Source organism: Aptenodytes patagonicus, chromosome 1, assembly GCF_965638725.1.
Source record: "Aptenodytes patagonicus chromosome 1, bAptPat1.pri.cur, whole genome shotgun sequence".
Lineage (NCBI taxonomy): Eukaryota > Metazoa > Chordata > Aves > Sphenisciformes > Spheniscidae > Aptenodytes > Aptenodytes patagonicus.
Window position 1 is genome coordinate 37827211 of NC_134949.1, and position 26523 is coordinate 37853733.

A 26523-nucleotide genomic window follows, 5' to 3' on the forward strand; every position below is an offset into this window, starting at 1 on the left:
AATAAGCGCTGTACCTCACAGGATAATATCTTCTTATCTGCACAAACAAAAATACAGCACTTCAGCGGGTATAAATGTCAATGAAAATTTAAAAAACCAGAATGTATCTGCATGCAAGGTGCACTAGAAACAAGATACATTTCTTTCAGCTGGTGAAGCCAAAGACTGTGAAAGCCATCCCTTTGTACCTGCTAGTTTATTTGACCAAGGTTTGGGATTTTTCCTCTTTAATCTCCATGTCTCCTCTCAGGGAAAATCAAAGGAAAGAGAGGGGCTGGGGAAGGGTGGGGAGAAGCTCTTTTCTAACGTGGTAGCCCAGAACAGTAATCTTGCACCCAAAATTGTTCACTGTCCGTGAGACACAGGCATCTGGGACAGCAGCATGGGAAAGCCATTGCATGTTGAATGGCGCCTGGGCAGGGTCCCGGCTGGATGCCCGTCCCTGCCCTCCCTCCTGCCCGCTCCCACCCTCGCCCTCCTCCATGTCCCACACCGCCCATCACCTGGGGGGGTAAAACGAAAGGCAAAACCGCCCAAAGGCTGTGATAATGGGCAATGCCCCATTCAGCTTTCTGCGGCAGCAAACATTTCCGCCAGGCAACTCTCGCGCAAGCCCCAGACTCCCACTCGCTGTTTCTGCTGTGGTGTCTGATGCCACAGGAGCCCCAACAACAAAAATAAAGTTTCCTGACCGCATTTCTGGTTTACTGCTGATAACTCAACATTTCCTTACAGGGAGGTTATTCTGTCTTCTATGAAAAGTGAAACAAAATCTTTGATGAAAGCAGTCAGGGTTTTCTGTGGCTATACAATCATTCAGAAAGAGTTTTCCTTTTTTTTTTTTTTTTTAAGCAAAAAAATCAACAAAGAGGCAATGAACCAGGTCCGAGTTACTCCTGTGCACCCAACGTGCCAGGAGGTATTTCGCGGCAGGGTCTTGTCCCTGCCAGGACAGGGGGAAGGAAGCAGCACAGGCCGGGGGAAGTTGTGGGACACTTCAAGCCCTGTTTTCGCTGACGTTTCAACACTTAAAAGATGGGGGGGGGGAAATCGCTGTAATTCAGGTGAAAAGTGGTGCTTCAATTTCTATCAAGCTTCCTATCCCCCACAAGTCTTTTTGCGTCTGTTACCTTGTTGTTGAATGCACGAGCGACAGCTCTCGCTGCAGCGGGCCACCAAGGCCACGCGAGAAGTCTTGACCAAGCAGGAGGTGAGATGCCAGGCACGGGCAGGCAACGAAAGGCACCGCCAGATTATTTCCCCACGCACATCCCTGTCTCCGGGATGATTATTTGTAAAACTGCCCTGTTTAACCCAAAGCAGAGAGTCCTTTGGAAACTTCAGTTCCCTTTGTGTATCATGACATGCACTACTCAGAGTATGAAATATAAAGTAATTTATTTTAAGGTCTCGTTTGTACCTCAAGGTATCCGAATATTAAAAATTCGTGGTTCAATTCGTAACAGTTGCTCACGATTTGTGGGGGTTTTCTGTAGGGTTTACCTTTTAAGGAGAGCCGAATGCATATTTCATGGCGGGAGCACTGGTGTTCGGCCCGTGGCACCGAGCAAGAGCCCAGCAACCAGCAAGTTAACCTATATATATAAAAACATAGGACTTAAGCCTATTGGCTTGTGCTCCAAAATACACCGTTTGGATTTTTATGAGGGAAAAACCCTCCAAAAGGCCTAAACTAAACTGTCCAACAGCCCCTGACTGGCTTCTGTTTAAATATGACTATTTCACAAGTGACACCCTCTCTTCCAGACTTAAATACCAAGCCAGTGGGTCCCACGGTCCTTTAAGAGACTCAAGAATTACAGTCAACTGCATCTCTCATTCTATATATTAGATATTAACTCTACATTACATCTTTATGAAGTATTTTATACCTAAGTTATAAATTACAGAAGGCCAGACTGTAAAGATATCATACAGCAAATAAGTTTAAGCAATCAAAAGGTCAACCACAAACTGAGAAAACATTATTTCTTGCACAGCCGAACACCTCATTAATACATGACATAAAACAAAACGTGAAGCAGTACAGAGAAAGAAAACAAAGCTGTCTTGTACTTGCAACAGGATTTTCCCTTTCACACCAAATTCTACGAGCTTAACTATATTTTCTGTAATAAAAATGGACAAAAGAATCTCTGTAACTTGTTCCTAAACTAAATTTTTGAAGTGTTTTTTATTGAAGTGCTTTGCTGCAATTCTTTCATCCTTATAGGATAAATGCATTTCATTGTAACATCTTACATAAAAAAATTCTGCTTTAGTATAAGCAAAAGACTTCTTTCTGCTCTTTCTAGAATGAAATATTGCTAAGAAGTATGTCTTCAGGAAATAGCCTGGGTTTCACAAAGCAACATTTCCTGATGGGACAACGTCTTACAGGAAAATTACTGGTCAGTTCTGGCAAACAGCTTTGGGATGTCTCGGCTCCCTTGTGCACAGAACCCCCCTGGGGCACACGGGGAAACACCAAATTCCAAGCCGGGGTGTTGGTGGGCAAATATTGCTATTAAAATAGTAATATTTAAGAATGCAAAGGAAGAGCTGTCAGACTAAGAACGTTTATTTGAGAGAGACAGATGAAAAATTTAGCAACCGCATGTTTTATTTAGGGAGTTTGGCTCAGCGATCTGAGGACACTGAAACACGACGGCCCTCCCTTCCTCCGGCAGCGCAGGCTGCCCTCTGCTCAGCAGGACCCCGAGGAGAAGTAGTTCACCCAGTGAAATATAAGTCATATAAATTGAGGCTTTCATAACACTCTTATTAGCGGCAAGTCTTATCCCAAACTCAAGAGTCTCAGCTCTTACCTACCTAAAGCTCCTTCCTACCCATTTCCTTCAGGTCACAAACACCACGGGAAGGGATGGAAACTCGTGGTCTTTTAAACTCCAGCTGTTAATCATTCAGGGTTTGTAAATGTCCTGCAGCCACTGACTTCTCACAAACATTACTTTTTTGACACCACTTCCTTTTAAATTAATCTGTTAACATCAAGTGTCCATTGGTGAGCTCTTAGAGTCTTTTATAGAGAAATAACCCCCATATGTGGTGGGATTTTTTTAGCAGCCACTTGATTAAACTGCTACAACATAATTTTCACTTTTCCCATTTATTGTGCAACCAATTACTTTTGGATCCCTGCAAGGGTAAGATCGATAGCTCTTGGTTTCTCTTTCAAGTCTCCGTTACACACGCACACGAACACACACACACAAACTGGTTTCACACCCCTACCCCAAACCTGGAGCAGAGGAGGTTTCCTACTCCCAAGGCTTTGGGAAAGTTCCCTAACGTCTTTCCTCAGCCACCAGACCCATCAGGTAGGGACAACACTCCTCAAGTGTTCTATGGATATACATTTATTTACATATTTAGGAAGGCTGAAGGCGACGATGTCACAAGCTGAAATCCTCTTTCATGCGGTGCACTATCAAAACCACCTCACCAGCAAGCCCAGTCACCTTCACGCGGATGCAGACTTCTCCTCCCTCCTGGACTTTCTTTGCATCTTAGCAAGCAGTGTTCTGCAGTACGTTCATGGCAGAGCATCGAGAGCACGTTGTCTGTTGCTTGACTTGGTTCACGGAAGGAAAACGTTTGGGCCGCAATGCCAATTTCTTTCAGTAGTTATTTGTAGCATGCTGCAACATCTCATCAACACTCCTTGCCACGTAAAGAAGCAGTGATGTACATATCAGAGGAGTTTTACTGCTATTTAAAATTGCCTCCACTCATCTACTGTTTGTTGAACATCTTTGAAAAAATCTCTAGGACAAACACTCACTCATCAGAGCTTCCTATTAAAATACTTGCAGCCATTTCATAAACCCTCCTTCTAGCAAGAGAACAAGTTTCTGAACCAATGCTGTCCCTGTAAATAAACACTTTCGCAAAAGACAAGGGGTTTGACTGTATCTAGTAGTGTTAGTTTAACATCACTGAAAAGTTCTCTCAGTGCTCATAAACGACGAATTTACTCATTAGCAGGCTTGCGCGTCCTCTAATCCTGTGAGCAGCCTCCACTGTAAGAAGTTACTAGCATGACTTCAAACAGTATCCTTCATCTCGGTGAGCTTTAAAGTTTTCGGCAGCTGAACACAGTTAAATCCACCTCTTTCAAGATACGGTGACAGATATTGTGTCTTTCATTTGGGAGGGAGAGGGGAGGGAGTACTCAACAAGTCTGGGCATAAATCTTCTAATCTATACCAGTGTAATGCCAGAGTTATTCATGATTTCAAAAGCCAGTTTCCTTTTATCATCAGAAAGACTGATAAAAAAAAAAAATCACTGTGCCATGAGACTTCTTGAGGTCACTTGCCAAAAATCACTCACAATAATATACCTGCAGAACAATAATGCTGTTTACAAATCTTCATTCACTGGCGTCACCCCATGTGGGACACAGCTGAATTCACATCACAGTTTATGCCTGAATAAATATCCAAATAAAGATTCTATGAAGTCTTTCATACTTCATTTATTTGTAATTGCCCCATGACCGTGGACTTGCATTAACCCAAACAAAAGTAGATTGAGCAGATCCTAGCGGAGAGCAGGGAGTATCTGGGGAGGTTTTGAATGGCGTCCAGGGCTGATGCAACACCTGAAGAACAAGATGGGCACTGCACAGGCCTCCCACCTTGAGATTATTTTTTTCTGTCGATGGGACAACCCAAGCAGGCTCTGGATTTAAGTCCAGCACCTGAAAGATTCAAGCAAGTAAAAGCACAGAATATTTTGTATGAAAAGCAACAAACGGTAGGAAGACAAGATGATACAGCAGAGGTGTCACATCTGCAAGATCTTTAATGAGTTGGAACAACATCTTCCCAATATTTTACACAGCTTCTTGTAAAACTAATAGCTCTGGGAAGCCTGTGTTAAGAAGCCAACCAAGAAAGGCTGCACCAGGTTTGTCTACAGGTCCATGTAGCTCCATACCCCATCTCTAACAGGAACCACTGGATATATCCAGGGAAGTTTGGAAAAACAGGACCAGCACACAGCGGTACCTCACTGCTTCCCAGCAGCTTGCAGCTGAGAGTTTACCTCACCCAGAGGCTGCATTTTTGCGCTTAAATTAATACACGGGTACCACACAGCCCAGTGAGTTTCTGAAAACTTAGTTTCTTAGGTCAATGAGTTTAACATCGTTTATGGGAGTAATTACAAAACTGTGGACAAACAAAAAATAAAAGAAACTATATTTTGTAGATGTCTTAGTGATGCTGTAAAAGCTGGACTTTGTTTAGAGGAACTAGAACAAGCACTCCAGCACATGTAGCCGACTGTAGCGGAGCTCCTTATATTAGTCGCACGCTGAAGCACACAGCAATCAGAGGTTCTTAAAGCAAAAAGGGCTTGAAACATACCGCTGAGATTACTTTCCTAAATCCAAAGCTACGCAGCCTCAAGCATAACCTAGATTCCAACCCAGCACTGTACAGGTACAAATCCCAACATGGTTTTGGGCCAGTATTGTACCTATGCTCCCCAGCAATAAATACGGTTCCGCTGGCACACCCAAGACTTACCTGCTAAAAAGCACAGGACAAAATGAAGTATTGAAAACACTTATGAAATCTCGCTGCTATTAAGTTGTACACCCCAAATTCAGATTTTCTGTTTCCCAGACTCCCTGGTGCCTGCAAATGACAGTTTATTTAAGCAGCATGTATGCCTTGTGAAACACCACTAATGCTATTTTCAGGCTTCATTTTGAGGTGTATGGTTTAGCGCAGAAACTTAAGTATAATGAAGGGTTTAGGGATTTTTAAAAGCAGATTATGAGCGGAATGTTTTGTTTTTTAAAAATAGCCATCATCTTCAGCCAAGCTGAATATGAGATTTTTATCCTTACAAAACCAAATGGTTAAATATGCCCTGCACTCTAGGAGTTTACTTTCTTGCACAACTGAAAAAAACACAGCTGACAGGTACGCTCTTGGTTTCTATAGGGGTAAAACAGGAGTTACACCAGCTCTCCTAAGGAAAGGACCATTGAAAGCAATGTAATTTACATACAGTGCACTTGTCCTGTTCATTACCTATACAAAACAAACCCTGACAAGAAGGAACTGATGCATAGCTCATGAGTAAGGGAAAAAGATTGTGCGTTGCTCTTAAAGCCCGAGAAGGAGGAGAAAGCAAAGGCAATTTAAATAAAACTGCATCTTTTTAGATGTATTTTCAAGGCAGAACATGCATTATTCTGCGCTAAAAGGGAGTATTTGAGGAAAATTTATTTCAGATCAACTTAAAATTATTTTGTCAAATGGGCACCTAATGTCCTATTGAATTTCATTATGGGCAGATACAGAGGTGAAGAGCATGCACAAGATTAAGGAAGTGTCTAGAAACAGCCTCACTAGCAGAAGTATGTTTTATTAAAACACCTTGTATAATAGTGCACATAATAAGGTTAGGCTTAGCAACTTACGGCTTACCAGGGCTGTTCTTAACTTTCTAAATGTGAAAGAAAAATTTAGCATCGGGACGCAGAAAACCAGGTAGCAGTACTGGAAGGACAGGTACATTCACCACCTGCTGTGGGTGCAAGTGTTTCTACCAAGGAAGAAGATATGAGGCGAACGGTCAAGTTCAGAGCCCCCCAAAATGGCATCCATCACCCTCCTGCAGGACCTTGATGAAAAATTCTGCTCCATCGCTATGACAACTCGTGCTACATCATTGCCATAGTAACCAGCTGAACATCGTTAGTTTTTAACCACATGCACAGTGGCCAACATGCCAATGAGGAGGAGCCACCACCATGGCTGGGCGCTTGGCTCTGCCCCGCAGCCGGTCCCACCCCAACCCATCTTTGCAGTTTAATCCAACCTCCTTCCACGTTTCCCAGCCCCACACCGCTGGCCGAGCTCCTCGCCACCACGGGCTCTCCAAAACCAAGTCCATCTCATCAGCAGAGCGCTAATTTTGTGCATTTTACTGTTGCTTCCCCCCCCCCCCCCCCCCCCGCCCCAAGTGATTTATCAGGCTAAGATTAAATGCGAGTAGAAAATTTTCATCTTCCCATTGAGTCATCGAAAATCTGTTCTATTAAACCAGCGCACCATGGGGTGGCTTTACACGCTGCATTTGCATCCCACGCACGCAGTCGCAATATCAGTTCAAAGGCACCGTCCTGTCCTCTGAAGAGCCACGATTTCAACATCGTCATGGTGAAAGAATGTGTTTACTGTGCACCACCAAAACCTATGCGATCATCACTTTAATACGCCAGCTCAGGCTGGACCGCTGCCTCCCTGGCCAAGTTGTCATCATGTGTGGTGATGTAAAACAGCAGCAGGGGAAACACACACTAACGCTTTTCAGATCACATCAAAGCCCAAAAGTTCGTGGCCAGATAATGTCTTTCATCCAGCTATCTTCCAACACGGAAGAAGGAAAAATAAATACAACTATTACTGGGTTTAGACCCAGCCTGGGGGCAGAGGGTGAAGCATGGGTGACGCACGAGCTTGGCAGTCAGCATAGAAGGATATAGCGGGCTTGGAGCAGTTTGTGGCAGGGGTCCCCTTCCCACGGCCCAGGGGCACGGTCCCCACCTGGCTCTTGGGTGCAGCAAGCCTGCGCCCCTGCCGAGCCCAGTGGATCGACCCTGCGTGTATCAATCATGAAATTAGCTTGTTCTCCTCTTGGGGGACAGGTGGGAGAGGTCAAGGTCCCTGCTGCTGCCTCGGCCCTTGTATCCCCTCCACTTTCCTTCCGTTTCTCGCACCCCTCCTCTGTCTCCCGCAGCTTCTCCTTGGGGTTGATGCAGGCTGCAGCATCGGTGAAACCCCCCAATTTCGGTGCCGAAGGGCAGCAGTTGGGCTGCACATGCACCCGCCGACAGCCCTCACGCCCGAGCACACCCAGCAGTGTCTCGTGGGGCTCAAGATGGCCCAAAGCAGCACAGCAACAGCAGCCCTGGCACCTGAGCCACCCAGCCCGGGACCGGCCACCCAGCCCCTGCACCGCCCCGTCCCTGCACCTCGGCCTCCACTGCTCAGGGTTGGTGTGGTTTACTTTGGCTGGTATGGTATATATATATAAATATATATATATATATATAAAAACCATACATATATATAACCATATAAAATATAACATATATATAACATACATATACATATAAAAAACATAACATATGGTTCTACCATATATATACACCATATACCGTATACCATATATATATATGTTTATACCATATATATACACATATAGTTATATACCACAGTAGCTCTTGCCCACATTAGACTATCAAAACCCTCTTACTTTGCATTAGGCTTAAACCCTAGCCTGACGCTCCCTAAATGGACTTTAACAGTCATTTGATCGTACTGCACTGCCCTGGTAAAAAATAATTTAGTTCTCCCACTGTTTAGGAAGGAAAAAAGACAAAGGAGGAAGGAAAAAAGAAACCCACCATCTTTTCTAAAATGGAATGCAATTTTAAGTGAATGGGTAGTTTTCAACAGAAAAATCATAAAAGCTTTTTTACAAGTTTTTTTTTGCAATTCAGTAAAAAAGTCCCTCTCAAAGAAGATTAAACAACATCATTTCAGTATTCATATATACATTAAGGTATGAAACTGGATACCTGCTATTGCTGTTTACAGCTGAAACAGAACTACATAAATCACTCGGCGGGGAAAAAAGCCAGCAAGACTCAAACAAATCTGACTAGAGCAGTAAAATCTATCCCATGTTTATAAACGTGTAGGAGAGTATAACTTATTTTATCCTGGAAGGAGACCGATTCCAAAATGACTTTTTTCTTTTTGTATTAACACTACCCTCTAGTGGCAGTTTTTCTGCTTTACTGAAGCAAAAATGTAGTCTAACATATTGATCTTATGCATTAAGAAATGGTACAAAAATTGCAAACAGCAATTTGCTTACCTGCGTTGAATTCAACGCCCACACCCTGCAGTCTCTGAGTCTCTGCAGCTTTGGAAAAAGCCGTATCTGGCTCGTTTCAAACATAACTTATAAAAATAAGTGCCTAAGAAAATGCTACCATGAAAAGCATAAAATAATAAAGTCCCTATAGCGCACAGTTGCAGAATAACGTTCCAGATGGATAAGTTCCTCAGTGCTTGGTGAGCAAATTACACTCTGAAGCATGAACCTTATGCTTTTAGTATGTTATTATCTTATTAGCCCCCTGAAGGCATTTCAGTTGACAGCTTTAAAGATAGATATGGCAAGAACTTGTGACAGTTCAGTCTCTGGACTCGCACCTCCTTCTTAGACATACTACAAACGCATCAATAAGGTGGTGGTGGTGGTTTGGGTTTTTTTACTGTTCTCACACAATTACAGTCAGAAACATCTAGAATGAGCCATTCCTAATCTAGCAGCCATCATTTTAACAAATCATTCCTAACTGGAGATGGGCCTAAGGCACCTAAGGCATATTTAGATATTGAAACCCTTATGTGTTCAGGGATGAGTGGATCTGGGGTATCATTCCAGTCTACAGGAATAGCAAAAAAAAAAAAGAGATAGTGCCACAAATCCCACAAGGCTGGACCAAGATTTAGGCCCATCTATTTTTATATCTAATAGAGAGCGAGTAATGCACAACTTCAGAAATATGCCTCCTGCTTTTCTCACTGCGAGGTGCAGCCAAGAGGTCAGCTGGCTTGAGGCAACCGCTGGCTTGGGAAAACTCAGCATATGAAATTTTGGAGCTCTCCAAGCAAAGCCAGCCTGCATGCAGATTATAACTTCAGCGTGGAAATGGCTGTTCAACTACATCTAAGTGTATTGAATCTGCAGGCAAAACAGCATAGATAAATTGCTTAGGAGGCTGGGGTGGGGGCTTGATTCATCACACTAATTCCCCACTTGTGTGACAATAAATGAGGAACAGGCTTTTCCCAAAAACCTATTAGCCAATGGCAGTTGAAAGTCATTTGCTCTTGCTCTCTCTGGACAGGGATGCATGAAGAGAAGGGGAAGATAACTTTTACTGGGCTTACATGTCTTGTCTTCAGCAGAGCTCCAGGCACTCTACTCGGAGGTGACCTCTGCAAAAAGGCTTCCACACCTAGAATGGAACTTAATCGGCCAACTTTTTTAAATCATTTGGACAGATTTGCAGTGTCAGATTAAAAGCAGAAGGCTAAACCTGTTAGTGCTCCCAACCCCTCACCCCATCCCTCTGACAAGTACTGGCATCTCTCAGGGTGGGGACATGGGCTGGCTGTACTGCTGGGGGTAAAAGCAGCCTCAGCTCTCCCACTATAAGTCTCATGTAGAGCCCTCAGGTGAAAAGCATGGTCTCATAACCCAAGTTTTCACTCTTTAAGTCTTGTATGTTCCTAGAGTTTTACCTCTAGGTGATACGGAGTCTCACGCAGTGCCAGGCAGTCCTTGGAGAAGCATCACTCCCAGTCACAGAAGAACCAGACCCAGCAAGTGCAATGGGAGAACATGTAACCCCAGGCTGCAGTACCCACCCCTGATCCTGCTGAAAGCAGGGGGGTCCTTTTGCTACTGTCTGCTGTTCACACAGTAGCCCAGTGATGACTGCACCCACCCAAAAAATAGATTAGTTTCTCCTCTTCAGGCAGTTTAATCTCTCATCCCCCATTTGCAAAGAGAATGACCCAGGGCCAGGGAGAGGAAGCCTGCTCCTCACCTGAGAGAGCAGGGCAATACCTGGAGGCTCTGCTGAACATCTGTGTAAACATGCAGAGGGAGATGTTGACTTGGATTCCCCTGGTCAAAGACAACATTGAACCTGTGTATGACATTTTACTAAGTAAATGCTTAAGAGACCATCAGGCTATTCCATACTGTGGGAGACAATGTTTCCTCCGCTTGTGTTCCCAGAGAGGACTAACTCCAAGACAAAGTCAAAGGCTGGGAATTCAGTTTAACAGACACCCCCAGCATCCCTTAGCATCTCTCACTGGCCCTCATTTTGCCTCTGACCACTACGAATGAGGACCACATCATCCTCCCCACAGGAAACTTAAAGGTCTCGGTTCAAGGTTGTGCATCCCAGTACGGGATCATGGCGATGCTGGCTCTTTATGGCTCTAACCTGAGGAATTCGACTTGCACGCACTAAAAAACCTCCCAGTACTTTTGTAGCAAACAATGTATACACCAGAGAGCCAAAAATTTAGTGCCACTAAATACTTTATCTGATCAGCAGTGAGCTGCACAAATAAAGCATGACATTGCACTGCTCTGAAGCTTCAGATCTTAGCTCGTGACATCATAGCAGCATATCCCAGCTAATAATGGGATACAACGAAGCCTGTCTTAATCATCTGCCCAAAAACAGCTGCTTTGCCAAGATTGTTGGTACTTAAAGGTTGAACACCGCCACCCTGGAAATAGTGTAGTTATTTTAAAGTAGTCACATAAAACCAGCAGCTGCAACTACAGGCGGGGTCTAGCGCAGCTTTTGCAGGATATAAAATTTATACAGATTGCTGTAAAATTAGGCCAGCAACGCAGAGGGGCAAACGAAAACCTTCTGCTCACGGTCTGTCTGCATTGCAGTCCTTTTGCATCTGTTTTCTCCCTGCCTGTCCTTTCCAGAGCTGTCATCCACCTCAGCCCATCATGTAGTGACTTGCCTCCTCTTCTCCTGCCTTTTGCTACTCTTACTGCTGCCATGCACAGCTAGGGCACGGTCACGTCCCAGCTGCAAGGTGGAGAGCTCTGTTATTCTACCACAAACCCAGGAGCTGCAATGCCAGGTTGAAAGTTAGGAGTGCACTGAACTCAAACAGGCAAGCTCTCCAAGAAAAGCTCCATAGCAATTACAAAAATAAGTCAGGCAATATGTTAAAACCACACATGTGCAAGAGAGGAAAAGAGGCAGTTTCTGGAGGAAAATGATCGAGTACTTAAACAATTTCATGGCAAAAGAATCCGTTACCTTTATGCTCCAAAGGAGACTTTATCTATAATCAGTCCTTCACTAGCAGGAAAAGGAAATCAAAGTCCAATTCCATCTTCCATTTGACTCCTTTATTTCGTGTGCCTGCTCTGCGAATCATTACGCTATTGCCGCCCCTTGTCAGCATTCTCGTCTCCAGAGCCTCTCCTGCTTTTCCCATAAACGGCTCCCGCCTTGACACAATCGCAGCCCAAAGGCCGTCCCTGCTAAGCAGCACAACAGTTGTCCCCAGCAGGCAGGACACTGACTTACTACTCTTGAGGCTCTGGCAGAGCCCGAGGAAACAAGCAGTGCTTGGCCTCAGCTGCGTCCACACCGGCAGGGCTGGCTTGTATCTCTGGGAGTCTGAAAAGCGGACTTCTGGAGAAAACAGGGCAGAAACACCAAAATTTCAGCCAAGCTAGTTAGCTTAGTGCCAACGCTTCTGGAAGCAATCACAGAGCTAACCGCAAGCCTAGGGCCAGCCACACTGCGCCACACTCTTCTTACTACAAGATGAGGGGTTGTAGATATTGGGACAAAAAACAGGACTTGAGGAATGAAGCATAGCGCATTGCTGATTTTCTTAAGCAAAGCTGGGTTACAAGAAGGTCGGGACCGAGTGCAGTAAAAGGCAGCAGGCTGACCTGCTGCAGCAGGCGTCGTAGACATGTATGCAAGGAAGCCTCAGATAACTGATGTCAAACAAAGAACAATCACTAGAATGATCACAAGTGTCTCAAAAAGCTCATATATGAAGAGTGGACCAAAGCAATAATTAACTGGGAATGCCATAAAATTATTTCCATTTATAGCACAGACTTTTTTTCTTTTTTAAAGTGAATTAGATAAACACTGAGTGTTAGTATTCAAATCGATACCAGGAATTTACGTTACTTTTAGATCATTAAAACCTGAATATTACGTGCATTGTGCATATATTGCAGTCCTTTGCAGCACAATACAAAATATATTAATAGTTTCCACTCCCTGCGTTATGTCTTCATGCAAAGGGGGAGAACAGAAAAGATGTTTTATTCAAGAAAAAAAACCCCAAACACCGCATGTAAAAGAAAACAGCTTACAAGACACAAATACAAAATATGTAAGAAATCTGAGAATACATTTGCTGTCAAATTCACTTCCAGGCAAAAGATACTAAATTAAACGTTCTGCCAAAATCCTCATGGACTCAAGTAAGTGATGAGGTATATGAAATTTGCTACAAGATAAGCTTCCACGTTGCTATTCTATGCAATCTGAGTGGTACCAAGAATATCAAATCAAGGTACCCGTTTTAAAAAATTCTAAATATGTCTGGCAGCATTGGCTTTCATTATGTTATCATAAACACCGTTACATCTTGCATTTAAAGCAGTCATTTATACGAGACTTTTAAAGTACATTAGTACATTCAATCTTGCTTCGCTAAATTGGTGGAGAGGAAAAGCTGGCAGACAGGATATCACCCAGCTCGGCAAAAGTGCATTTGTTCTCCAATTCTTACAGTAAAGACACTGATCAGTCTTTCCCGTACTGAAGTTAATAATGAATATCTTTTTTTTCCAGTTACTGAGTTTCTGGTCACCTTTACTTACTCCACATATATGTTCCCCCCCTTAATTACGCAGGTTTTTATTACCGCCCTAGCCAATTTTACATCATAGAGAACTCATCTGTCATTTGAAACGTAAACTCCCCAAAGCACCAAATAAGAAACCGTGCCCTAAGTCTGCATGGAGCTAACAAATCTGCAAATATTCATTCCTCATACACATACTCACACCCCCACACACTTAGCTTTTGGTCATAGCACACCTCAACTCTGCAAAACTATTTGATATCGATTCTAGTGCAGTTACCTCTCTCCAGCTTCACCCCTGCAGCTTTCATCCAAGCCACTTCCTACGGCCTGGATTTTCTGCTCCCCACCTTGTATTAATTTAAGGCTGAGATCTTACAAGGACAGCCTTGGGGACAGGACTCTGAAACCCAGAGCCAGCTCCACAAAAGTTTCTCTCTCCAGCACCCAGTTCTCTCCCACTGTTTGTCTGCACATCTCTCCCATTCCCTCCCTTCTCACACCATGGGATAGTGGTTATGGGTCCCTTCAGCCTAAATATTCAGAAATTCTTACCCACAAGTCGGATGGCTCCTCTGGCTGCTTCCCCAAGAGCCTCCAGAGAAAACTGCAGCAAAGCACCCCACCACTGACAAGGGGCAAAGCAAGTCTCACCTCCTCCTGGGTAGGAACATCACCTAGCATCCCTTCCCCATTCCCAGAGACACTACTTGCAAAAAACAGTAGCAAGAGCGTGCAGCAAACCACCAGGAAGAGAGTTGTCTCCTTTTCCTCTTCCCATAAAAAACACTGGGAACAGCCTCCAGCCATTTCAGCAAACCGTAAAAGCTGCTGGTCTGCTCCAAAGGGCAGCAGATTTCTCCTTCACCTCTTCCAACACGCCCCCTGCAACTCAGAAATGAGCAAGGTGTCTGTACCCACATGCAGACTCTTCCCCCAGCCTCCTCTCCCCCTTCCCGCAGACAGCTAGTACAATGGGGAAATACTGTAGAGGCAGACAGAATTTGTGCAACACTTTATTACACTGCTGAAGACTGGGAATCAGTTCTGGCAACAGCCTCTTTTCTGTTACTCAGGCTGAGGAAGTCAGTAGTACAACGTTATTACAAGGTCACCCTCCCACAGAGGGAAGCACACAAACTCTCTCAATACCGTCACTTGCAACTTTGTCCTGTTAAAAGGGCAATTCAAGCTGCAAAGCGTAACGCTGTTACAACCAGGTGCCCTCCAGTTGCTAGCATATTTGCAACTCCTGTTATTTTCCAGTAGCAAAGAGAAGCCTGTAAACTTTTGAGAGAGGTACTGCAGTCAGGCTAAGACGTCAGGTGAAAGGCAGTAGCACAGATACTCACAACAGACAAACATAGCAAAGCATGGATGGCTCTATTCGGCACAAAGCGGAAAGTCAGAGCTTACATTTCAAGAACAGAACATGCTTATGTGATTGTAAAGAAATCGGTACTTCCAGCAAGAGGCAAGACAAGTTACCATAACCTTTTGTGGGAGAGAAAGGGAATCAGTAAAAGCCATGTCTGCAATGGTATCTCTTATATTTCAGTCTTAACAGAAACCAACATTTTGACTTAAACTCCCTTTTAAAACAAACCTGATGATGTTATACCTTACACAGTGTCAGCTAAGGATCTAACTTTACTACATTGACATACATCATACAGCAGACCCATATCAGTCCTCCTGAATTCCCATGAAAGTGCTTGCACAACTGCATAGCTAATGGTCAGAAGAATCGTGCAATATAAGGCTATAGGTACAGCCAAATTGACCTTTTTATTGTATTTGGAAATAATGATTTCCAAAATAAAGCACTTTCAGGGTAACTAGAAAACATACTTTTTCCAAACCTGGAGCATAGAAGTTAGTGGTGAAAGAGAATTTTAGAATGAGGTAAATGTACTGCATAGGCTAGATATTTAAATCCAAATTCCAAAAGTTATTTGGCTTAATTGTGAAATTATTTAAAACTGAACAGAAAGAAAAAACTATATACTTATAAAAACCTGAAAACAAATCCAGGTTGACCCTAACAGCAAATTAGAAAATAACTCATTTACAACTGGCATTTCCTACCACCTTTTTTTTTTTTTTTTAAAAGGTAGCCAGACAAAAGCACAATTTGAAAAGACCTTTGCTGCTTTTGCCATGGAGCTGTTCCTTCTAGAATACCTGCTCAACCTCAGCTTGTCTCCAGTTAATCCGAGCCAAGACTGGTACCGGACACACAATGTCACAACACTCCAGTGAATACTGGCCTTCCAGCCCACGCTGCAGCTTTTCTCACCCCAGCCTGTGTTCTGGAGCAATGACAAAGCTTTATGACACAGGGTGTTCAGAATAGAGACTGGTACTTAACAGAGAGTGTCAGAGACCTCAGTTATCATTTTAAACCATTTGAAAACTAAGTTGTAATTAACAATAGTGCCTTTTTTGATTCTTGTGGTTTTTATTTAAAATTTGTTCTTGCAGGTTCGCTTTTTTAATATTCCCTGCTATCAGTGTATAGTTCCCAGAAATAATTCCTGTCAGGCAATGCAGTTTTCTGAAAAGACAGTATCTTCCATCCTCACCACATTTTCAATAAACTCTGTAGAAGTCAGTCAATGATCAGACTAAGATAAAGTGCATATATTCCCTTCTGATACAGACAACAAAGTTGTGGACTAAAAAAATAAATCATACTGAAAACACACAAAAAAAGTCGTACTGTGGCCATTGAGCACCCCACAATTAAGTTGTCCCACTGAGTACTGCCCAAAAATCCTTTTCTTCAGGTGTCTGTTAGCTTAAAAAAAAAAAAAAGGAACTTAAAAACATTAAAAATAATGGTTCCTTTTTAATTAGACTCTGAGAATCATGAATTTGTGTAATCCTTGAAAGCTACAGCTCCCCCAAGGCTGGCATACTGCCTTGACAACTTGTAAGTAGTTTGCATTTTACCCTTTGGATCCAGGCTTCAAGCTGGCAAAAGCTTTGGAGTTCTTAAGGGAATGTGAAATTTCATTGAGAAAAGAAATAAAATGATAGTCCCTTTCTGACTTCTTGGACTCAAAAATAACTACAATGGTAAAGTGAGGTTCGGGGCGAGTCAGAAAGTACGTGCTTTGGACTTTGTCATCGTAGAAGTGAACAACCTTCTCCAAACTGTTGAGGTCAGAGGTTCTATCAGTCATAATCATGATTACATTGGGCCAGTGCATAACAGGCCTGTCGCTGGGCAGAGACACCACTGCAGGGTACTGATCCACTCCTTTGGGGGCTTCCCTGTAAGAATGGGGATGATGATAACCATGTCCCTGAAAACTCTCTGATCCACGATTGTCAAAAATTAAGGAAACATTGACAGCATCATACTTCCGGATGAAGCTGGAAATTTTCCCAAAGTAATCAGGATTTGTTTTAGCAGTCAAAGTTTTCATTTCAGATGCTGTTGTTTGTCGACTAAGGGCCTCATGGAAGTAAAAGCTAAACTTGGCAAGGAGAATGTTTTTGAGCTTCATCAGCCAGAGGAAGAGGTGCGGAGGTTGTACAGCCTTCTGAGACTGCCCTCCGAACAGATGCTTCTTGGTCTCTCGCTGTTTCTCAAAAATTTGGCCCCAAGTCTGTAGTTTTGTGTGAGCAGTGTGCAAGTTGACCAGGGATGGAAGGAACTTCCACTCTGAGATCTGAGCCTGAGCCTTTAAGAGATGTGCAAGCACATCTACTTCCAGCTGGAAACTGCTTTCAAGAGGACTGAGGATTGGATGATGAAATCTAGAAAACATAACATTATTCAAAACATGAGAACTGCTGTATACAACAGTGAAATAATCAGATAGTAATTTGTCAATTCACAGACAGAAGACCAAACATCAAAGCAAAGTGTAAACCAAAAAATAACCTTCTTAATTTTAAAAAAAGGTTCTTTTAACATGATTAGGGTATTTTAATGAGCATATAGCACTTGGTATTTGACAAAAAAACACCTGTCAGACATTCCTCTATCAAAGCAAGGGAGTTATATTTGATCAGTTCCACAATAATCACTGTTTATCTTGATCCATGAACTACTATAACAGCATTTCTCTTTAAATTCAGGTGGTTTTGTTCCAATTTAAAATCCCTTCTGGTGGTAAAATGTGTCTTGATAGTTCTGGAATAGCAGTAAGACATTTAGTTAAATCAAAGGAATTATGTTATAAATTTGTCATTTGTATAGAGAAGCTATGAGGAAGCCAAGCTGAGCTTTTTTTTTTTTTTAAATTCACACTGAAATTGTGATGGGAATTTAGTCAACAGAACCATGATTAACTGTATTTACGAATGACCCAGGTCTCAAACTTCAAACCTTGGTGTACTAAAAGCAATGAAGGGGAAAAACATTTGGCAGGATTTCATCATGTCACAATGAAGACACTGTAACAACCAGTTTCTCTCTCACTAAAAATTCAGGTCAAGATCAGCTCTCAATTTAACAGATATTTAAAAAAAAAAAAAAACAAACCACCTCATCTACCAGGTAGAAGCGCCACTGCACATCTTACTCACAAGAGTGATCCTACTACCAGAACAAATCTCGATGAAATGGAATTTTATAGATCCATTCTATAGCTTTCTCTTCTCACTTTATTTTTTCTAAACGTCAGGGAAAAAAGACAGATGCAGCCTACCTCCCTTCCCTTGATACTCAAATTACTTGTAAATTTACAACATCATCATCGATAAATACATACCTAATTCAAACTGTGCAAAACTGTTCCAGTTACAGAAGCTAATACATAACTTCAGAAAGAATGAGTCTTCAGCAAAGACAGAAGTGGCCTTTTTAGTAAATGTGTTCCCTAATAGGCATTTAGGACTCTTAAAGAGGTCTCCAACAAAGAACAACCAATAGTTCAAAGACAAGACTTGATGAGGTTCCCAATTAAGTAAAGAAAGATTTATCCCCTCACTTCTGAAAAAATATCCTGGGTCTTGTTATTGCTTTAAAACAAAGAAGTTTATACCGAATCCTTCCAACCTGTAACAGCTCATCTTCAGACAAAGTGAAAGTGACTCCACGATCCACCTCAGCTTGCAGGACACAATATATATAATCAATTTTGGAAATGCTTGGTTCAAAACCAAAACACTTAATTTTGTTGTGGACCGGAAGAGAGAATGAGAATTTTAGGCTTGTCATCCCCTCTCCCTTCTCTATTTTTTCTTTGGCTTTCCATCAAGCTCTTGCCAAAACATTAATTCTTAGGCTTGTGAAAATTGTCTAACAATTTTATCACTATTTTTAAGCGTCTCTTTTTTTGACAGCCACAATACATGTCTTGAAAGGATTTGCTATTAAGATGTAAGTCCAAATTTATTTCAGGAAAATGAAATTATGAATATCATAAATCAGTTGATGCACCATGTCCTGCAAACAGGCTAGGTTGGGTGACCAGCCACCTTCTGTACACAGTACATGTCAGCAACCATCATATCTACCTGCTATAGCAGAGATACAGCAATTACTGGCTACTTTGGTGAGCTGAGAAGTCCAGAGTATATTTACATTTCTTTGAACAAACAAGAGTCAATTAAAAGTAATATTCTGCTAACAGTCAACATTATTATATTTCCAATGGGTTTGGTATTCAGCAGAAAAACAGTTTTGTTGCCATGTATTAGAAAGGGGGAAAAAGCATTATGCAACATTATTTATTCCAAATATTCCCATCAAGTGCACACTTAGCACAGTGTATTCAACACACCTGCAGTCAGACCAAGAAGGTTATTCTTCAACCTTAAAAGCAATTAAAAAATTCCTACTAATGCAGCACTTCCAAGTCTCCTGGATTAACATTATGATGTACAGCTTCCCACTTCTACTTTGCTTCATGGCTCATAGCTATTTTCATGTTTCACTGCACAGCAGAATTTGCGAAACTGTTTTAATCCAAAAATACACACCTCAGCCACAGCTGAGAAGCGTAATGTAGTTGCAGAGTAAACTAACAGGTTATGCACTGAGTATATCTGCTGCAATTAACTTTCAGAACACAGAAGCATCTGACTGAGCTCAGTATCGCATAATACAGACAGGTTTTTACGATATTTCAATAAGCCAGAATGTTAAGAACTTAAAAACACATTGGAAAATTGATTTTTTTTTTCCCCTAATCATTCTCAAAAGCAGAGGGATGCTAGAGTTTTGTTTTGCAGACTATGAAGAAGCCTCATTTTTCTACAACTTTATTTCCTTCCATAGATCACACATGCATGCATTTACAAAATGCTACTAGATGAAAAACATTTAACACTTAAAAATAATTACATCAAAATAGGTTTACTAGTTACTTATTCATTTTATACTAAGCTTTTAAAGGATCCTGCTTCTGATGCTGTTTTAATTATTTCAGTTAAGATCCCACCCAAACAAACAGTTAAAAGATTCAGGAAAAGTTACTTCTCCAGCTGTATTCTATAGAAAAACAGAGAGGAAAATGTCTAATGTTGGCTGTGTACAAGTCAGCAATAAGTACTAACAAACTAGCTTTAAACTGTTCAAGAGTTAATGCTTTTTCAGATACAGACAATATGACTTGATTGTTGACAGTCAACTAATTCTGTCATTCCTTTACCAGCAAGCAGTTATTTAGTCTACATTATCTGAACAGCTATTTTTAGATGTAAAGAAAAGAAACGAAGGCCAGAACCTACCTACAGAACAGATGCCCTGTCTGGCCCTAGCACAGTTGGCTGAAATAATGGCACACATCCTCAGCTACAAGTGAGGAATATATTGACAGAGGGAAGAGACTGAGTAAGGATGAGTTTATTTGACCTTTCACCTGAGAGGGTCAACAGACTGTGAAACAGAAATGCCTTCTGGCCAGCACACATCAATGTAACAGCCCCCAGAAACTGACCTGAGATACAAAGAAATGAAAGGAAGGACTAAAGGAAGATATCATTATCCCCACTTTTTTCAGAAATATTCTGTACATGACTGGGGAGGACCACACAGCAGCTACTGAATTAGCTCTGACAGCATCTTAGAATGTCTCCATCTTAGAGACTGCTCATTGACCCAAAGCAAGATTATCAGTATTTTTCCCAGGGAGACACTGCTTATTTTCTTAAAGAGGTTATAATAATGCCTTGAAAGTGCAGACATGTCGCTGAAATTTATTTAAATAGTGTAGTAAAACATTTCATATATAACAGTCTCCAGTCACTTCATCAAAGTATCAGTTTTGGTTTTCAGATTTTTAACAGTGCTGTTGACTCAGCACATGCTCAGAACAGATGGCAATGGTTAGTGTACAACATAAATCAACTTTAAAAAAACAAAACAAAACCAAAACAAAAACAACTTACCTCCCTTTACTCTTTAATGTTTATCGCACCAAGGAAAAAATATGTAAGTTTCATTTTTCATTGGACTAACAACCCTGGTACTGTAAGGGTTCACAAACCAAGAATTGCAAAACAATCACTAGCAAGATCATATAGACTAGTTTTGATTTTCAAATAGCAAAATTATGTAACAATTTGCCTAAGTTATTCCTAAAAAAGTAAGGGAGTCAACTGCAGTGCTTAGATTTGAAATATCAGAAAGCAGCACTGAAGTATTCCAATTTTTCCTAGGTGTACGCTTTAAAAATCGTAACTGGAAAAAAAAAAAAAAAAGACTTCAAATAGTCTTCCCAAATGTCTTCTTAGACACTATTTCACTAACAAAGATTTAAAAAAATTCAAGTACATTTGAAAGTTATCTTCCTACAATGGCTACATTGTTTTACTTTAAAATAAAGAGCTAGAATTTGAGTCTGTTGACAAGCACTCAAAAATTCTCTCTTTTTTAAACTGCCACCACTTTCAAGGCTCACATGTGTTAGATGTGAAATACCCACCCCAGAGTCATTTAGAAACATCCTGGGATTCTTGTAACTATTAGATCTTAACTTCAGGAAACCGTAATGGCAGGGACCAAAGACTCAGAGGTGCTCCTTCTACTGGTTCCAATACCTCTCAAGAAAAGTGATAACAGAGCACCATAAAACCCTACTAGGTAGACCAAATAGCAATGGTGTAGCTTTTAGAATTAAGCAGATATATATTCTAGCCTAAAAGTAAAACTGTCACACAAATATCTGTTTTATTTACATACCAATTTTACTGAAGTCCATATGGAATTAAGTCTTGTTTCCCCTCCACTCCTAATGAAAAAGCGCAAGAAGTCTTATATCTTTTATAAGGAAAATGACTCTTCCTGTCTGCTGAATATGAACATGCAGAGTATTAATTAAGGAATAGGGAAGATGGCTCCTAGAACATGACGAGCAGAAACACTCTCCCTTTTTATTTTTCTTCTTCAGAGGAGTCATATTTCGAGACTGCACGGATCTGATGCTGCTGACCAACACTGACTTCATGCATGAATTCATGCAAGGGGCTGTGCTGCTCAGCAGTCAAAGGACAGCAAAGTCTTTAGGCTTGCTTTGAACCTCAACATCATTTATTACAGATCATGTGTCTGAGTACTTACTGCCAGCAAATAAGCACTGACCTTGAGCTGTATTTCTTTAAGATGGATTCCAAAATGTTTACCAGTTCCTCAGAGTTAATGAACTTTTGGGTGCTGAGCGTGTACATTTTTTCATAGAAGTCTGCAATTTCCATACGAGCCTGAACAAAAAAACAGAGCTGTTCAGACAGGTGAGAAAGCAGCTCTTCCAAGTGAGGAGCTGTTCCTCCTAGTGCATTGCGACCCGTCGCCACCACCTTCTTCAGCTCATTATGCAGAGATGTGTAGATGGTTCGGATGGAGTCCTTTCGGCTGAAGAATGACTGACCACCTGTTCAGATAAATATGGAGGTATTACCAAAATCCAGGGACAGCAAAGATAGACAGCAATACTGGAAAATTGTATATAACCATGCTTGTTTTCTCCTCGGTGTTCCTAAGTGTTGTTTGATCACAGTATTTTTTTTTTTTTTAAATCAAGAAACAAATTTCAGTGTATTATTTTGCAAGTAACTGAATTACACATAGCATGTACTCAGAAACACTTAATATAATTTCATGCAAGTTACACTTGTCCCAATTCATATCTCAGCAGCCAATGACTGCTGCAAAACTTCAACTCCCTCACATCTGCCTCAGTTATGGCGTGACTGTCCTCATTTTGCCTGGGATAGAGTTAATTTTCTTCCTAGCAGCTGGCATAGTGCTGTGTTTTGGATTTAGGATGAGAATAACGTTGATAACACGCTGATGTTTTAGTTGCTGCTAAGTAGTGCTTACACTAGTCAAGGACTTTTCAGCTTCTCATGCCCTGCCAGTGAAAAGCTGGGAGGGGGCACAGCCAGGACAGCTGACCCAAACTGGCCAGAGGGATATTCCATACCATATAATGTCATGCTCAGTATAGAAAATGTGGGGAGTTGGCTGGGGTGGAGGGGGGGGGGGAGGGAAGGGGAGGGGGGAGGGTGACCGCTGCTTAGGAACTGGCTGGGCATCAGTCGGCAGGTGGTGAGCAATTGCACTGTGCATCACTTGTTTTGTGTATTCTTTTATCAGTATTATTATTATTTTCCCTTCCTTTTCGGTCCTATTAAACTGTCTTTATCTCAACCCACGAATTTACTGGTTCCCCCCCCCGCCCCCCCCCCCCGATTCTCTCTCCCATCCCACTGGGGGGGGTGGGGAGCGAGTGAACAGCTGTGTGGTGTTTAGCTGCCTGCCGGGTTAAACCACAACAGTGACCTTTCAGAAAACAAGGGTTCAGTTAAATTTGCTACTATGATACATGACCTGGAAATACTGTTATCTGTGGAAGTCAGAAGAATCTAGTCATCATGAAATTTTAATAGCCTCCACTCCTATTAATAACTCTAGATCTTTTCAAGAGAATTCCCCTAACAATGCCTCTTCAATCATGAAGCACTCAAATTTGCAAAGCAACCTTTAAGTGGGAACCATGTGACATTTGTGTGCGCAAACCAAACGTTTCCAGTCCCTACACAATCCTAATATAAACCAGAATTCAAAGGGAAAACAATCACAGTTTACCTCAGCGAGACCACAGTGCAGGTTAATCCATAACTAAAAGTGAGGGGGGAAAAAAGTCTGTGCTTCTCTCTACCTGCTCAACACTATGAGGAATTTAAAAAAGAAAAAAAGACAAAAGTAGAGGGTCAAAGTAAAAGATATTTAACTTTGACACTACCAAAAGACTGTACAAAGGTACTAACCTTATTTCTTAATTTCTATTTACAGATGGCCTTACGTGCTGCTGTGGCACTCAACAGCTGCAGCAGAGCAAGGATCACAGGGACTGAATCTGCGGAACTTTAAAGAGATTCCAAATTTAGGTTCCACTTTGAAACTGCTTATAAATTTTGTAATGGTGGGTAGTCCTTTTCACATCCATTTTACACATATAATGTTCAAAAGCAACCTCAGCAATTTGAGGCAGAAAGGCAGAGAATTGGTTATCGGGGTGAAACAGCTACCTTCCTAAGCCAAGAGTTGCCCCCAGGTCATGGGCAGGATGAAGAATCATCTATTGCTGTTGTTCATGAAGTATATAAACAAACAAAACTTTGTCCCTTCTGTTGTCAATTTTATCCCTTCTGCAAGCACCAAACTCACTTTTTGAAGTCAGCCTTATAGACAGTTTTGTCTGTAAAGATCTTATAAAATAGTTCCAAGTCACCACTTAAACACCAAAGCAGAATCTGCTTGATGCTTTACTGCATCACACATCAGACTCATATCCCTTGATCCATTTTCCATGCCAGTCTGCAGTTCAAAGAGAAAATAAGCAGCTTTGCCCAGAGGGCAACATGATGACAGCTCATCCTGTGCCAGTTCGGGATTTTTCTATTCACATACTGAGAGAGCAAGAAGCAGCCAAGATTGTGGCCAAAACTTCCTGAGATCCTGCAGAGTCTACATGAATAGCAATTTTTAGGAGGCTGTCTCCAGCCCCGAGTACTTACACATATGCAGCTCTAATGTTAGGCCCTGGAACTGCGACATGAAAAAGCTTTAACCCTTTGGTCACCCCACTGAGCTCACCTGTGCCAGAATCCCAGCCAGAGCATCCCAGCACAGAAACACCTCTGGCTAAATCTTGGGAATGGCAGGTAGGTAGCCCACCAGCCAATAAAGAGATGTACCTATTTGCACAGCCACTGGGCCACCTGCACGGCACCTACACTCTTATTTATTCTTTAGGGGTAGCCCAAACGGCATAGCCGATTTCTCACTGGGCCCACGGACACTTGCTGCCCCAGCACCTGCGCTTCAGACACACAGACAGGCACCTCACCGAGGCCGGGGTCCTCAGGTACCTAGCACTGTGCAACTACCGGTCGACAGGCTACCTCACGGGGCTACGGCAGCCGCCCGTTCCCTACCGCGCCGCCGACACCCGCGGAGCTAAATCCGGGGCAGGCCCAGGGCGTGAGCAGGCACGGGCGCGCTGCGCCCCCCCCCAGCAGCGACCTCAGGCGTGAGCGAGGGACGACCCGGAGAGGGGCGGGGATCAGAGGGCCCGAGGGAGCCGAGAGGGATCCCTCCCCCCGGGGCGCGAGGGGCGGCGGCCGGGCGGCCCGGCGGTACCTAGCTTCTGGCCCAGGAAGGTCATGCTGTGGTAGGCCTTCTCGGCGGCGGCCAGGTGCGCCAGCCCGGCCAGCAGGGCCAGCCAGCTGGCCCCCGCGCTCTTGTTGGCCTCCCGCTCCTTCTCCACATTGTCCTTGGCCTTGTCGTAGGAGAAGATGCCCAGGTGGGAGAAGAAGGTCTCCAGCACGGCCTGCTCCACCGGCACCGGCGCGCCCAGCGGGATCGACTCCCCCATCCCGCCCGGCGGTGCCGCCGCAGCCGCCTCCGCCGCCTCCTCCACAACGGCCGCTACTTCCGGGTCCGGCGCCGCGGCCGCGTGAGGGAATAAGCTCGCGCCGACCCTCCCCACACGCCTGCCCTTGTCACGTGACAAGCGAGGCGGGGAGGCGGGGGGAGCGCCGCCTCGGGGTCACGTGACGGGCTGCGGGCTCGCGCTGCTCGTTTAGCGGCTGGGCGGTTGCCGCGCGCGGAGGCCTTCGGCCTGGCCGCGGAGGCTCCGCCGAGCGACGCCACAAGCTCCGGGGTGTCCCGGCGGCACCCTCACGCAGAGGATCCGGAAGCCCCGAGCCCTAGAGGCTCCAAAGCCAGAGGGCAAGTACGAAGAGTCAGAGCTGCGTCCGACCGCCTGCTCGCGGGTCGGCCAGTTCCGCGAGGCGCGCTGGTGCCTTGAGATTGGCCACGCCAGCGTCGGTTCCCGTAACCAGCTCTCCTCCACCCTGCCGCGTTGGGTTTTATGAAACGTAAATCGGAAGCCCGTTTTCACGCTAAATTGCTCTTTCAATTAAAAGGTTCCAAAACACAAGGTCTTGCAGGTGGCCTTGTTCCCACCCTTTGGCATTACCCTGGCGGGGCCCCCACAGGACCCTCCAGCTTGTCCAAACATTCTGTGTTCAGCTTCCCCTCCCTTGCGACTGGGACATCATGAACTGCCCAAATTAATCCCCTTTTTTTCGGATCCTGTTTTGGACAGATGAGCTCCCTGAACTCATTCACCATGGAGGCCACGAGGAGGAGCGCAAAGCTGAGCCCCCAGGGCACAAGGCTCTGCGGCAGCACTGACTGGTCCAACTCTTGCAGAACAGCCACCCCCCTTACATCGAGCAAGGCTCTTGCTTGGCATCAACAGGCAGTTCCTCTCCTGGTTGAGCTGCAGCTCTCCAGCTACCCCGAAACCAAAACATTCCCAGTTTCCTCTCTGGACGGTATTTCCATGCGCTCTACGCATACCCGCATTTGTTTTTAAGATGACATCTAGACAAAACACAGCATCAGTTCTCTAACTCTGGCCAAGACCCGTATAGTAATTAGCTGCCTACCTCTTGTCCAGGAAACACTCAAAACCCACTGTAATTTAAAATGGGCACCAGATGCAAAAAATGGCTTTAGGTGTGAAGCGGCCTC

General features: G+C 43.4%; 1 protein-coding gene across 1 annotated transcript; it reads right to left on the bottom strand.

Annotated features, from left to right (window-relative positions):
* Positions 1–14517: 14517 nt before the first annotated feature.
* KICS2 (KICSTOR subunit 2) lies at positions 14518–25405 on the bottom strand. Its single transcript, XM_076332158.1, has 3 exons — positions 25123–25405; positions 22060–22348; positions 14518–17285 (listed from the first exon to the last, which is right to left on the bottom strand). Exons 1-3 carry the CDS (start codon positions 25355–25357, stop codon positions 16469–16471), a joined length of 1341 nt encoding a protein of 446 aa, XP_076188273.1. The 5' UTR covers positions 25358–25405; the 3' UTR covers positions 14518–16468.
* Between the last annotated feature and the right edge of the window lie 1118 nt (positions 25406–26523).